Genomic DNA, 15,209 nt, shown 5'->3' with positions numbered 1-15,209 from the left:
CGCGCTATTAAAATAGTCATATTTTGAGACCTTTTGATCGCTTGGTAAATGATGTCAAAAAATTATAAAATTTGGTTACTAAACATTCCAATATGATAGATTATACTTAACGAAGCGATCGTCAAATCGGATTCCTATCATAGAAATAACTTACAAGTACGGAGGTTTTCGTACTTTCGAAAGTACGAGTGATGTACTTATATATATATATATATAATATATATTATATATAATAATATAGGAGTTCTGCTAGAATACTATCGGTAGTAAACAAGCCGTTTTACTACCTATTTGTTTTGATGATGGAGCTTCCAAATTGACGATCGGCTCCGTTGACATGATCTATACCACTTGAAGTGTTTAGAAATCAAATTTCAAATCTTTCAACATCATTTTCCTAATGACAAAGAGTTTCAAATTTTGTAATTTTAATGGTCGAAAAGAGGCGTTTTCTCGTTACGGTGTAAAGATATCCAAATCAGTTGAATTTTTGTTAGAAAATTCTTTAAACTATTTAAAACAAGATCTTATACTCTTGATCTTGATTACAAGACTCCTATCATTATTTTTTAAAAAATATTCATTTTTAGCCTTCATTTTCTGTTCACTTGATGGATAAAAGAACAATATCGAAAAGTGCGTAAAATTTGATTTCTAGGTAGTTTAAATGGTTTAGATCATATTTAACGGAGCCGATCGTCAATTTGGAATCTATCATCGAAAACAAATCGGTAGTAAAACGGCTCGTTTACTATCGATAGTATTCTAGCTCAACTCTATATATAGAGTTGAGATAGTATATAAGTGCGAGAAATTTTATTTCTACTTAGTTTAATGGTTTAGATCATATTTAACGGGAGCGGTCGTCAATCTGGAAGCTCTTTCATCGAAACAAATCGGTAGTAAAATAACTCGTTTACTATCGATAGTATTCTAGCTCAACTATATATATATATATTATGTATACATATATATATATATATATATATGTATACATAATATAAATGTATATATATGTATCATTATATATATGTATACATATATATTGATACATATATGTATGTATACATATATATATAATATGTATATATAATATATACATATATGTAATAACAATATATGTATACATATATATGTATATATGTATATATATATATACATATATGTATATGTATATATACATATATATGTATATATATATACATATATATTAATATAATATATACATATATTATATATAGTATAATGTATACATAGTATATATGTATACATACATCATATGTATACATATATAATGTATACTATATATATATGTATATATATTATATGTATACATATATGTATATATGTATTATATATATATACATACAATATATGTATATATACATATATATGTATATACTATATATATACATATATGTATGTATATATATATACATACATATATGATATATATATATATATATATACATATATATGTATTATACATATATGTATACATATATATGTATATGTATATATATGTATACATATATATATTATGTTATACATATATATACATATAATATATATGTAATATATATTATATATATATATGTATACATATATATATATATGTATGTATATATATATACATATATATATTATTATGATATATATATATATATATATGATTATTTATAGAGTAGATTCTTGTGTGCTATTAGGAGCACGGAGGCCTCCGTGCTCCTAAGCCGTTTTCGATTATGAAGTATCTGAATCGACGATCGGTTCTCTAATCGACGATCGGCTTAGGAGCACGGAGGCCTACTATATATATATATATATATATATTTATATTATTATATATTTATATATATAATATATATAGAGTCCCGCCTATGGTGCTTGTAAAAGCACCAAGCACTTGTACTTGTAAATTTTTACCGTTAGATCTACGTCTTTAATTATTTTCAACCGTTAGATTATACTATTCAACCAACTACCCACTCAACCCTAGAGGACCCACATCATCCTAAACGCACATCCCTTAAATCCAAGGGCCGAAAACTACAAGTAACAGTGACTGGTACTTTTCAAAGTATAGGAGCTCAATTCATATATATTAGAGTTTTGCTAGAATACTATCAGTAGTAACGAGCCGTTTTACTACCTATTTTCGATGGATAGAGCTTCCAAATTGACGATCGGCTCCATTGAACATGATCTTACACTTGAAGTGTTTTAGAAATCAAATTTTAAATCTTTTCGACATTATTTGCCTAATGATCAAAGAGTTTCAAAATTATAATTTTAATGGTCGATAAGAGGCGTTTTCTCGTTTAACGACGTAAAGATATCCAAATCAATTGAATTTTGTTAGAAAATTCTTTAAACTATTTAGAACAAGATCTATACTCTTGATCTTGATTACAGACTCCTATCATCATTTTTAAAGAATATTATTTTTCAACCATTTATTTTTTTGTTCACTTGATGGATAAAGAACAATATCGAAAGTGCGTGAATTTTGATTCTAGATAGTTTTAATGGTTTAGATCATATTAACGGAGCCGATCGTCAATTTGGAAGCTCTATCATCGAAAACAAATCGATAGTAAAACGGCTCGTTTACTGTCGATACTATCTAACTCAACTCTATATATATATATATATATATATATATATATATATATATATATATATAAAGGATAAAAAAAAGGTTATTTTACCGCTTAGCTAATTTGGTTAGTTTTTTTACCTCATAGTTATCTAAATTTTATTAACAGAAAATTATATTTATAAACGAAAATTTTTTTTAGGAGGATAAATCTACCAACTTAAGTTTTATGAGGATATATTAGCTAGTTAATATCTTTGCATGAAGCAATAAGCAATTGTTCCTAAATTTTTTTTATATAAAAAGTATTTTTGACACGGAGCAATATGCGGAGTTTTCATAACTAAGCAAAAAAAAAAAACGTCATCCAATCAAGTTGTGCCACGTGGAAGTAGACGATTGGCCACCTAGTTACAGCTCAGCATAACCACTGCAGAGCTAAATCCCGCGAAATCCACTGTTTCCGTTTTGTACGATCCCGGATAATATTTTTTATGCGACTAAAAAGTCTAATAAAACTCACTGAAAAAAAAAAAAAATTTTGTTTGGTGCATTTAAGTTGATAAAACATGCACAGAGACCCCTCAACTATGTGCGATTTAAGAAGAGATCCTTTACACTGTTTTTGTTGGACTTTTTTTCAAATGACCCTGTAAAATACCGTAATTGGATTAATAACCCTACAAAATTTAAATTTGGCAAACTAACCCTCCTTTTGCCAAATTTAATTTTTTTTAGGATTATTAGCCCAATTACAGTATTTTACAGGGTCATTTTGAAAAAGGTCCATTTTTGTTAGTGGTATTTTTTAATTCTTTTTTTTTAGCTAAAATACAAAAAATAAAATTCTGTAAATATTTACTTTTCACTTTTTTCTTACTTACAAAAAATCATATTTTACCCTCTCCAAATTTTTAGTTAATATATTCAGCTCCCCCTTCATCAAGATTCCATCACTATTTTATCTATTTCTTATAATTTATCTTAAAAATATCTTTAAAAATAACAAAAACATACTAAAAAAATTATTTTTTTTCTTATAAAATAAGTAAAGATAATTTGATTAATTTGTCCTCTCCATTAACGCTATAATTCTCTAAAAATATTTCTAAAATATTAAGAGGGCAAAATCTAAATTTTTGAAAGTCAAGAGAAAAAGTAAAAGAGAAAAAACAGTATTTACAGAGAGTTTTTCTATATTTTAGCCTATTTTTATTACTTACGCTATTCTACTTCGAAGTCGTTTAGTTCAATATAATTATAAACAAATTATAACCGAAAATATATACAGGTGAAAAAAAATAGTAGTAACCACACCTTATGGTCCAAAAAATTTCACTTTGCCCCCTCCCCCTTATTGTTTAATTTATTTTCACTTTGCCACCTTGTGGTTCAATAAGTTTTACTTTATAGTTTATCCCACTATAGTTTACTATATTTTTCACTTTGCTATTCTGTAGTTTAAAAAAAAAATCTTACTCTGTCATTCTATTTTATATAATTTTTTTTTTGTAAAATAAAAATTAAATCGCAAGAAAGTAAGTTGAAAATTTTCAAATCGCAAGGTGACAGAGTAAAAATGAGCTAAATTATAGAAAAATAATTTGTAGTTTACCCTAGAAAAAATTAGAATTTTTTAAAAAATATGTAATTGCTTTCCACCCTTTTAATAAAATGACTATATTTTACTTGAAGAAAATGCCTTGGAACTCTCGACATGAATATATATATATATATTTTTTTTTTTGAAACTGTGCGCAATCAATTGAAAATTTAAATAATTTTTCTTTAACATGTTTGGATTGGGAATAAGGGGTGGAATAATCTTTTATATCCAAACACTAATTTTTTTATCCGAAAATAGTAATTCTTAGGTACTTAAAATAATTTAGTATAACTATTTCCACCAACACCTTCAATTTTTATATATAACCACCCATTATTTTTCTTATTCCATATTATCTATACAAATGCTATTTTTTTATTCCCGGAAACAACCAAATTTTTATCAAAATGCTATTTTTCTTATCCCCATATTTGTATCTATCTCTGTAATAGCTAGTTCTTGCTTATATCTGTACCAAACGGTGAGTAAATAGATTTGAAAATATTGACGGGACCTACTAAACGATAACAATAGATGTTCCGTCAAAATTAATAAAGTACTTGAATGATTAAGATTCAACAATAGTAAAATATTTAAGGCAGCGAGTGGAAATATGGGTAAAGGTTAGGGATCAATGTCGCAATTAACACTCCAAGCAAAAAAAATAGAACAGGGACCGAATCCTAATATCAGGATAGGACAGGGACTATCCATCTATAAATTTTATTCTTTTTTTTTTTTCATACACGTCCTTACAAACACAGTGTGTTATAAATATATTCCTACAAAGTTCAATTTTCATATATTGTCCCTACAAAAGTCATAATATTTTTAAATATGTCTCTCTGGTTTATTATCGTTAAAGCTTTATTTATTTTACAAGTGAAATGACCTTTTTGTCATTACAAATATATAGAATTACTAATTGAAGAGAGTTAAAAATGCTTATTAATTAATTATTATTAAGTATTTTACCTATGATTAACTAATTTTTTCTAGCGGATTCTAATAGCGGAGACATATTTAAAAATATCAGAATTTAAAAAAATATATATATATAAAAGTTAAACTTTATAGGGACATATTTATAATTTGTGATGTTTACAGGGACGTATATGAAATTAACCCTTTTCCTTTATTAATTAATTCTCTACGCAGAGCGAACGACGGAGGGAGGCGAAGGGAGAATAACGAAGTTTCGAAATAAAACCCCTCGCGGCGGTGACGATCACCGCCGCGATCCCCTCCTCCGCCTCCTCTTCTTCGTCCCCGTCGCTAAGGGTTAGGGTTAGGGTTAGGGCTAGGGTTTTGAGGTGGGCAATGGGGACGCTCCAGAGCTGGCGCAAGGCCTACGGCGCCATCAAGGACTCCACCACCGTCAGCCTCGCCAAGGTCAACAGCGAATTCAAGGTCCGATCCCCTCCCTCTCTCCCTTTCTCTCCCTTCTCCGATCCTTCTCTCTCTTTTGACTATGTTTTTGATGCTAGTAGGATCTGGATATCGCTGTAGTGAAGGCCACGAACCACGTGGAGCGGCCGCCGAAGGAGCGGCACATTAGAAGTGAGTAGCGCTTTGAGTAGAATTTGCTGTTATTTCATTGATTTCTTTAGGGTTGGCAATGATTTGTGGAAGTTTGTTTACAATCATATACAATTGGTTGTGTTTTGATCTTTTGCTGCGGTGATTAAACAAGAATTCATTGGTTATGAGTTGAGTTCTTTTACGGGTTAGTTCGATTGATGTTGTACTTTGAGTTATTGAATGTAGGGTAAGGAATTATTTTGCTGTTTCTCATTTGGTGTAACTGGATTAAGTTGTCTAAATTTGTTAATTTCTGCATGTTGTGTGCGGTCCAGAGTTATTTGCTGCTACCTCAGCCTCCCGTCCACGAACGGATGTTTCTTATTGCGTGCACACGCTTGCGAGGAGATTAGCTAAGACTCATAACTGGGTGGTATGTTTCTCTATCAATCTATCTCTTTATTGCTTATATTGTCGCAGTGAGTTGACTTTACGATTTGGTCACTTTACTAGGTGTTTATCTTTGTATCAAATCTTTCTTAGTCAAGTTCAATCCCATCTTCAACGTACTGAGAGCAAAGATGTTTGCTGATTGTTGTTACTAGCACAATTTGTACAATGTAAAGTTGTTACTAGTTGAAAATAATTTGGATCTGATTGGAAATATTGAATTTTCTAGTTTGTTAAGATAAGTTTGGATTGGCCAATGTTCTTATATAATCTGCTCAATTTTGCTTCGATCAAGTCATTACTTGAGGGAATTTTAGTATGGCAAAATTTACTGCAATAAGTTATTTGGATTTTTGCAAACAAGAATACTCGCATTTAACTAACCTGGTGCCGCTTTTCATTGATATTTTGATTGTCCATCTTGTTTCTCATTTGGTTTCTTAAGTATTGATTTACATCACACAAAGATGAAAATCTTCAATTTCCTGTAAGGGTGTTGGCATTAGACTTCCCTTAGTCCTCAAATATTTGTTATGATTAGGGTATTATATCTTTTCTTTCATGACTCATTTGCACCACTAATTTGACTATAAAGGTGTATTTCCTCTTTTCTAGGGAGCAAATATTGTAGCAGAAAGCATGAATCAAAACAGACCATTATTTGTTTTAATCAAAGTTGCTTGTTCTGGGGTGATGTTTTGACGAGAAGTGCCTATAATTCATACTAGAACTGATTGACAACTATGGAACATATAGGACTGATTTGGATGTTGAACCAGGCTATGCTGGAATACTTGTGCCTTACGGAGATTTCTCATGTGATTATGGCCTAAGATTTTTATCTTTTTAGCTGTTGTGAAATCTTAACAATTCCAAATTTCCAGGGAAGTACATTCCACCTATGAGATGATTTATCATCTCATAATTTTAGAATGATGTAGAGGCTGTATATAACATGACAGTTGCAGACATCTTTCCATCTTCCCACCAACCAATTACCAAATGTCTCTCGAGTACACAGAAAACATAAACCGAACGAGCGATCTACGCATCCAAATAGGCCTATAAGGTCACAATGTTGAAAAAACTTGTTTATTATCAATTATAAAAGTACAATACTGCTTTGTGTATTTTATTGATATTTAATGCTCTTACAGTGTTTGTTGATTTTATCCATCTTTCAGATATGATTATGTCGATTACATATCTACAGGTTGCTCTTAAAACATTGATAGTTATACACAGGATATTGAGAGAGGGTGATCCGACATTTAGAGAGGACCTATTAAACTATTCACACAAGGGACATGTTTTGCAGATATCCAATTTCAAGGATGACTCTAGTCCTCAAGGTAGGGTTGTCTGCTGAAATTTTGCAGCAAAAGTTCTTTCACAGTTTTCTCTGCAGTATAGGCAGGTTTAGCAAGTAAATTATCTTGAAATTCATATTTCTGAATTGTTTAGAATTTTCTTCTAGCTTGGGATTGCTCTGCATGGGTTCGCACATATGCACTATTCTTGGAGGAACGACTTGAGTGCTTTAGGGTCTTAAAATATGATATTGAAGCAGAACGATTAGCGAAACCCACAGAAGGGTCTTCTAAGGTGTGTTTCTTCACTTTCAAAAAGTTTGTTTGATGGAGCTATTGCTGATCTTCTCTTTATTTATTTCTCTTTTCTTTTATTTTCATGAAATTTTAAGGGGCATAGTAGGACAAGGCATTTAAGTTGTGAGGATCTTCTAGAACAGCTGCCTGCATTGCAGCAGTTGCTTTTCCGCCTCGTTGGCTGCCAGGTAGTAAATTGCCACTTCCACTTTCTGTTCCTTTTATTGGTTGATGGTGAGTCTCTTAAAGAAATAAACTAGTGAAACTTCCCATTGATTAGTCTTTTGTTTTCTGGTCATTGACTAGTCTTTTGTTTTCTGGTCATTGATTAGTTTTTTGTTTTCTGGATAATAGCTTGCTTGCTGACTTATTTGAATATTGCAGCCTGAAGGAGCTGCTTTTGGGAACTATCTTGTACAATATGCACTAGCTCTGGTATGTCCTCTTGTCCTGCTATGTTCCATCTTATTGGTTGCGAACTTACCGTGTCTCAAAGAACATTATTACTCTCTCCCTTTTATTAGGTCTGAGCCTGTATAGTTATGTAGTATTTAAATGGTAAAAAATGCATCATCTTTTCATAAGCATTATTTTGCTTGTGATAGTTGTAAACTTTTGGCCTTTGTCAGTAACCTGTAATGTTTTGTTGTTAATGAAAACATACTTTATTTGCTAACAAGCTTTGTTGCCTTGTAAAATGTAATGCGTGAAGTAGCTTGATTCTTTAATCAAAGCCATATGCTCTATTAGTTTAACCGTTATACTAGTCATAAACAGTTACTATATCATCCAAGTTCATCATGATTGTCATTCTCACTGGAGTTGCATGAATAGGAATGTTAGTAATTGTCATGCGCAAACAAGGATTACTACTGCTTATTCTTGGCTATACTTGCACTGGATATTATGATGTTTTCTGTTCAATACTCTTTCCCAGTTAATACTGTGCTGGTTAATTTATTTATATGTTCTATAGATTTTTTTAATTCCGTTGTTTAACTTCTTTTATTAACACTAGTCGCCTTAGTGTATAAAAGTTTATTAAATCTGTTCACCCATTGACAAAAAACTCTTCCTTTTGTTACTCTCAGAGATGGAAGAAAAAATGATGTATAAAGGCAAATATCTAGTAGTGATAACTCTGCTTAATTTTCCCCAGTTATACAGGAAAGTGATGGTATTGTTTATATTAGTTTTGCAAATGCTGTCAACGTAATAGCCAGGTTTCATATGATTGTTTGGTTATTTTACATCTTGAGTTTTTCATGGATGAACCTGTAGTTCAGCAATTGTTGATGATGATTCAATAATATGTCCCGCCTGACTGCATTTGAAAACAAATCCATTTTATCTTGGAGTCTATTTCTCCTCATTAAACACACACATGTCATTAATCCTTTTATCCTTGAAGAAATTGATTGTCGTGAAGTTATTTTTATTCCTATAAAAACAACAGGGTACTTAGAATTGCTCCTTTTACTCAGGTTTTAAAGGAGAGCTTCAAAATCTATTGTGCAATTAACGATGGGATTATCAATATTGTCGATATGGTACCTCCATGACCTTCTTCTTTCTTCCAGTTTTCCCATCACTGTAGATTTTCTCTTAACTAAGTACTAATATACTGCAGTTCTTTGACATGTCAAGACTTGATGCTATTAAAGCTCTTGACATCTACAAAAGAGCTGGCCATCTGGTATGTCTCTTCTGGCAGGAAATATTCTTGTTGAGAGGTTTTGCTGAATTATGTTGCCAACTGTTTCTTTTTCAATTTTCTGGGTGCTGAAGATCTGTTTATTCAACAGGCAAAAAGTCTTTCTGACTTCTATGAGTTCTGCAGAGGTTTGGAGCTTGCTAGGAACTTCCAGTTTCCAATTCTTAAAGAGGTCTAGCATTGTGGTTATTCGCATTTGAATTGATAGAATAAATTTGTTACATTCTTATTCGAAAATTGATGTTCTTTTTTTTCCATGCTGACTTTCTTCAGCCGCCTCCATCATTTCTCGCAACGATGGAAGAATACATAAGAGAAGCACCTCGAACCGGCTCTGTATCAAATAAGGCCATTGTGAGTAATAGAATTTGAACAAATGTTGATTTAAGCATGAAAGTTAGCATCGTAAGCATCCTTGTGCTAGATGCATTTGGAGCCTTCACTGGTATATATTTTCTTTAGAAATGATTAAATGGCTTGTGATTTAAAAGTCACTCTGCAAAAAGACTTCTCAGTGTTATAGTTATCACGTGCATGTTGGGCGCCTAAATTGCTATTGCACTTCTATATATAGGTTAATCTATACAAGTGAATATGTTTTGGACTAATAAGTTATTCACTGGATTTGTACCTTCTTGATTTTCAGTAAACCATGAATATGTATTTGTGCATAGTTTGACATTAACGGATTGCAAAAAGGGGTTGAAGGAGTTTTCCCTGCTACCAGCTCTATTTCTTCCTGCTGTCTATCGAAATTGTGTCAGTATATTGTGCATATTTATGTTCATCTTGACTATAGCCCAGCGTAGTAAGTGGTCAATGATTTGTATTTTGTTTTTGGAATTATGACTTCTGTAATAAACAAATGAACTTTTGGTCGAATACAATTTAGCATATAAGAATTCCTTTTCTCGTGGAAGATGTGAATATTTTATTTGTAACCTGTTAGAAATTCGTAAAAATGTACAGAAAGACATTTATATCCTTCTCCCGAGTCTTTTAACTCTTGCCAATGTGGAGTCCTTACAGAGTGGACTTGCTTTTTTTCTTAGGGGGTGTGGGTAATTTAAAACTTCTATGCATCTCGTAACTCTTCATACATACGTTTTGGGTCGGTCAGTTGTTGGTTCTGTGTAGCATAGAATAAAATTCAAGTGTTTATCGGACTAAATTCTGTTGAAACAGGAATATCAGAAGAGTAACTTAGTGACACAGGAAGAAGAATCATCTCCTCTTCCTCCTGTAGAGAGTATAAAAGAACCTACAATTGAAGATGAAAAACCTACACTTGTTGAGCCCGAAGAACAACCACAGCCTACTACTACAGTTGAGATTGCAGCTCAAACTGCAACAACAGCTGATCTGTTGGTGAGTATTTTATCCTTCATCTATTTCTCACTATTTGGACTTTTTATCATATAGAAATAAATTCATCTTGTGTGTGATCATGCAGGGTTTGGACGAAATAAACCCTGTTGCTGCTGAACTTGAAGAAAGTAATGCACTGGCTCTGGCTATCATTCCATCAGGTGATTCTGTAGTTAATAATACATTTATATTCTTGAAATATTCACTTGAAATCTAAAGTCTTGCTTTTTTTAAAGTCTATCTGAAATTCTACTGAGCATTTTTGCTTTTTTAATTCAATATGCCAAGAAACTAGAAGCTTTAGAACCTTCTGTTTCTTCGGATAGTTGGTGTATCAGTGATGAGCTCATTTAATGTTGGTATTAACTATTAAGTGCAACATGTTGTTTGCAGGGGACAGTTCCAAAGCAGCTAGTACCAGTGGCTTTTTTGGTGGTGCAACTGATTCTTCTGGTTGGGAATTAGCTTTAGTGTCGTCAGCAAGTAACAACAATAACCAATTGACTGAGAGCAAACTGGTACGCTTGATTGACTTTTTTTTTCCTTTTTTTTTTAGTTTCACTACAACATAATGTTCTGATACTTCACCTGCTGATATCTTGAAAGTTGCAGTAATTTGTACAAAGAGCAAATTTCAACCTTACAGGCCAACAAGTGCCATTTTCTTGCGACTTTTTGGGACGACTTGTAGTGTATTTTGTTCTAAAAAACCTTTAACTTATTAAACCAACTTGCTACTTTATAGGTGAGTTTATCACACGAACATTCCTGGCTAGAGGTGGACTAACCCGGTCGACTGGTTGGGCGTCCTCTTTGAATGTTTGAAACCCAAGAGCTCCTATCTACAATCAGCTAGTCACCGAAACTGGTCTTCTAGTTTATGTCTATCTCTTTTGTTTCTGCCTTTCTCCTCTTGTTGGTGAGTTTATTTGGTTGATCTCGTTAAAGGGCATGAATTATAAATGGATCCTCTCCTCTTTTCACTGTGAAGTATGAGAGAAGTAGGGGTTTATTTTGTAGATCATAATATCTTAAGGAGAATGTGATGATCTTCCTCTCAAAGAAGAAGTTCTCAAAGTCATCTCTGCCCTCGAACAGAGGAGCGGTATTAAGTGATTACCTAATTCTATTATCTACGATACATACGTGTCAATAAAGTAGATGTTAGAAGCAGATTTCTGCATACGAGTATTTATTATTAATCTAAATGACGAAACGCTGCTAAATTTATGAAAAGTATTTCAAAAATGTAGTAGCTAGATTATACGAGCATGAAGCATTAAATTTGGTATTGGAACCCATAGAACCGAATTCCTTAGGAACAAATACAGAGTAGTCTCGGAATGGCCCATTTTGGTACCTTTTAGCACATTGCATAGGAAGAAAATACGTGATGAAATGTCTTTTTAAAGTAACCTCCTTTCCATTTTTCCTCCATTTCTTATAACATTGGCCTTTTATTGGAATAGAAGAAGTATATAACTTTGTATTTGCAAGAAAAATTAAGCACTTTCATTTTGAAACCTTTGCCCACTTTTCAACTTTTAGGGAAAAAAATCAGGACAACAGTGTACAATTTTGAATGGTTGAGATACAGTTTCTGGATGTAGTCTTTCTTTCTCTGAATTTCAAGGAAGAAATTTACATTCTGAAATGCTCATGTAGTGGAGTGGTGTTGAATCAACTGAGTAGTCAAAATTCCTAGACCATAAGAAGTGATCCAAAATTTTTCATCGGGCAAAGAATGCAACTGTCGTTCAAAGCTGTGCATTAACCATTTGATATTGTGCGACATGGTCATGTAACTGAAGCAGCAGGTTGGTCCTAAGAGTTTTTCAAAGTCTCTCTCTCTCTCTCTCTCTCTCTCTCTCTCTCTCTCTCTCTCTCTCTTTGTTGGGTAGTAAGAAGGATTTCTTTTTCTGTTTGACTCATTAGTATAGTTTTAACTGTCTTGATAATGTTTGGCCTTTTCGTCCAACTAGGCTGGTGGCTTCGATAAGCTTCTGCTTGATAGCTTATACGACGATGGTGCAAGAAGACAACAAACCACAGCAACATATGGTGGCCCGGCCGCCACCAATCCTTTCGAGCCGCACGACCCGTTCGCGATGTCCAATAGCATTGCACCTCCGACCAACGTACAGATGTCTATGATGGCTCAACAGCAACATGACATGACGATGACGATGAACATGACGCCGCATCCTTATCATCAACCTAACTACCCTCAACATCCCCAGGCCGTTGCACCGGCCAATCCGTTCAGCGATCCATTCACAGGGTTTTCACCCCAGAGCGGCGCTCCTCCTCTCCAAGGCACTTCTAGTTTGATCTGACATTAAAACAATTTTAAATTTCTTTTTTTAAATAAGACATACTCTAATTCTTTCCTTTGTTTGTCTATAAATGCACATCCTTTTCTCATCTCGAAATAGGTAAATTGTGAAGTGAACTTTTAGATTATTTTGGGTTGTGGGTTTATGAATGCCTCTCTCTTGCATACAATTTGTTTGTCCTTAGAGATGCTGGTGACCGGGCAATGAGACGCGCAATAAATTCTTGTTTTTTGCCGTGTGCTGCGCTTTGTCGAAAACCTGCTGAGGTTCATGTATATTTAGTTGTTATTGTGTAGAGGTTTGTAAACGCTCGCTAACCTTGCAGTAAAATGTTTGTGCAGAGGAAGATCTGAAAACACCATTATGAGTTCGATATCATGTTTGGACTGTAAATATGCTTTGCGTACCTTATTGTCAGGGACGTAGGAAAATTTCAGCTCGGCCAAGTCCCTAGCATAGCAACTTCGCTAGCTGAACGGGCTGTCAAAGAGACTCAAACCAGCAGCCATTGTGGGAAATAAAAGGATATGTAATTGCTGGATATAAAGGCTCCAAAACTATCGAGAAAAAGTCACGCGCAACCTTTAAGATCACCTTACGTTCATGAGAGTTATTTTACTATGTGATAGTGAGAGAGTTAATATATGCTTAGTGGGTGAATTATTATAGGCTAGGTTCAATATATTTTGTATCAATAAATAGAGGGTTGGCTAAGGCTAAGGAGGAAACAAGAAGAGTAGTTGTGTATTGTAGTTCTATTTTTCTAAATAGGCGGAGTATTTAATTTTTTGGGAATCACTCTCTCTCTCTTTTTTCTCGTTTTTGCATATGTAGTCACTTTTTGCATATTTAGTCGTAGGGCATGGAGGTCTAGATTAGCAATAGCGAGTTAGGCTTGTCTATTTTTGAGGAGGAAAGCAGACGTTGCACGGACTTTGCGAGTAAAAATGCTAAGGCCGTGACATTATGCCAATGGCTCGGTCCTTGTATGGGAGTGAGTAATAAAATGCAATCAATTTAATGCTTTAGAGCTTAAAAAATATATATATTTATATATTGAAAGCTCCACTCCTTCAGCGCTACAAAATGTCGGTAGGAACCTCCATGGAAGAAGCGTCTTGCTTGATGCTTCTCCAGCAGAAGGTTTCCAACGGGTTTTTTTTTGCAATTAGCCCCCTGGACAAATTTTATTTCAAAAATGATCCTGTCAAAATTTAAATTGCAAAAATGGCCCTGGGCCAGTCACGCGGGCGCCACGTCAGCGCCACGCCCTGGGCTTGGCGGGGGCCAGGTTGTTTAAATTGAACACGGTGAACCATTCACCGTGTTTGAACACGGTGAATGGTTCACTGTGTTCAACTTACATACCTGGCCCCAGCTTGCCCGCGTGGCGCTGACGTAACGCCTGCTGGCAGGAGTAGGATCATTTTTGCAATTTCAAATTTGATAGGGCTAATTTTAAAATAAAATTTTGTCAGGGGTCTATTTGCAAAAAAAGCCCGTTTCCAACACCATTTCATTAACATCTTGTCTTTTATTCTAAGGGTTGTGGTGGAACAATGCATTCTCATTAACTAAAATTATGCAATTTCGGAGAACTGACTAGAGAAGGCTTGTTTTGGATATATAGTCCTTTAAGAAGATGTTGTTGGAACATCGACTGATTTGGGGGCCAAATAAGTAGTTCGGTAGCTTGAAGATATCTTTTTAAACTTTTTTTTTTTTTTTTGAGTGATTCAACTGTTCGATAATTGCAGTGGATAGAACTACAACCAATTTGGATACAATTTAAACTGCAACAATTGAATTCTGTATTCGAATACCGTATTTGAATTTGCATACAATTAACTCGGCAATGAAATAGCATCTGCATGCAACCAAACAACCTCTAACATTGAAGCCGCCTAGAATTGAGTTTGATAGGATCAGTTCATGACGGATGCTGTCTTGGCAATTCCTTGTAAGTAAAAGAATTACTTTTCGCAGACTTTATTCTGAAGAATTAAAG

The 15,209-nt window shown here is 33.4% G+C and overlaps 1 protein-coding gene across 1 annotated transcript; it reads left to right on the top strand.

The window, feature by feature from the left end:
- LOC109712189 (putative clathrin assembly protein At5g57200) lies at positions 5,491–13,439 on the top strand (the record flags this gene model as incomplete). The annotated part of the gene is given in 15 exon segments (XM_020235621.1): positions 5,491–5,615; positions 5,696–5,765; positions 6,062–6,159; positions 7,390–7,528; positions 7,654–7,781; positions 7,879–7,971; positions 8,168–8,218; positions 9,268–9,333; positions 9,414–9,479; positions 9,589–9,669; positions 9,771–9,851; positions 10,683–10,865; positions 10,951–11,026; positions 11,259–11,383; positions 12,848–13,439. Coding segments are annotated over 15 exon segments (1,701 nt in total). The 3' UTR covers positions 13,202–13,439.

Source organism: Ananas comosus, linkage group 6, assembly GCF_001540865.1.
Source record: "Ananas comosus cultivar F153 linkage group 6, ASM154086v1, whole genome shotgun sequence".
NCBI classification, from domain to species: Eukaryota; Viridiplantae; Streptophyta; class Magnoliopsida; order Poales; family Bromeliaceae; genus Ananas; species Ananas comosus.
This window is presented reverse-complemented; position numbering and strand designations above follow the sequence as displayed.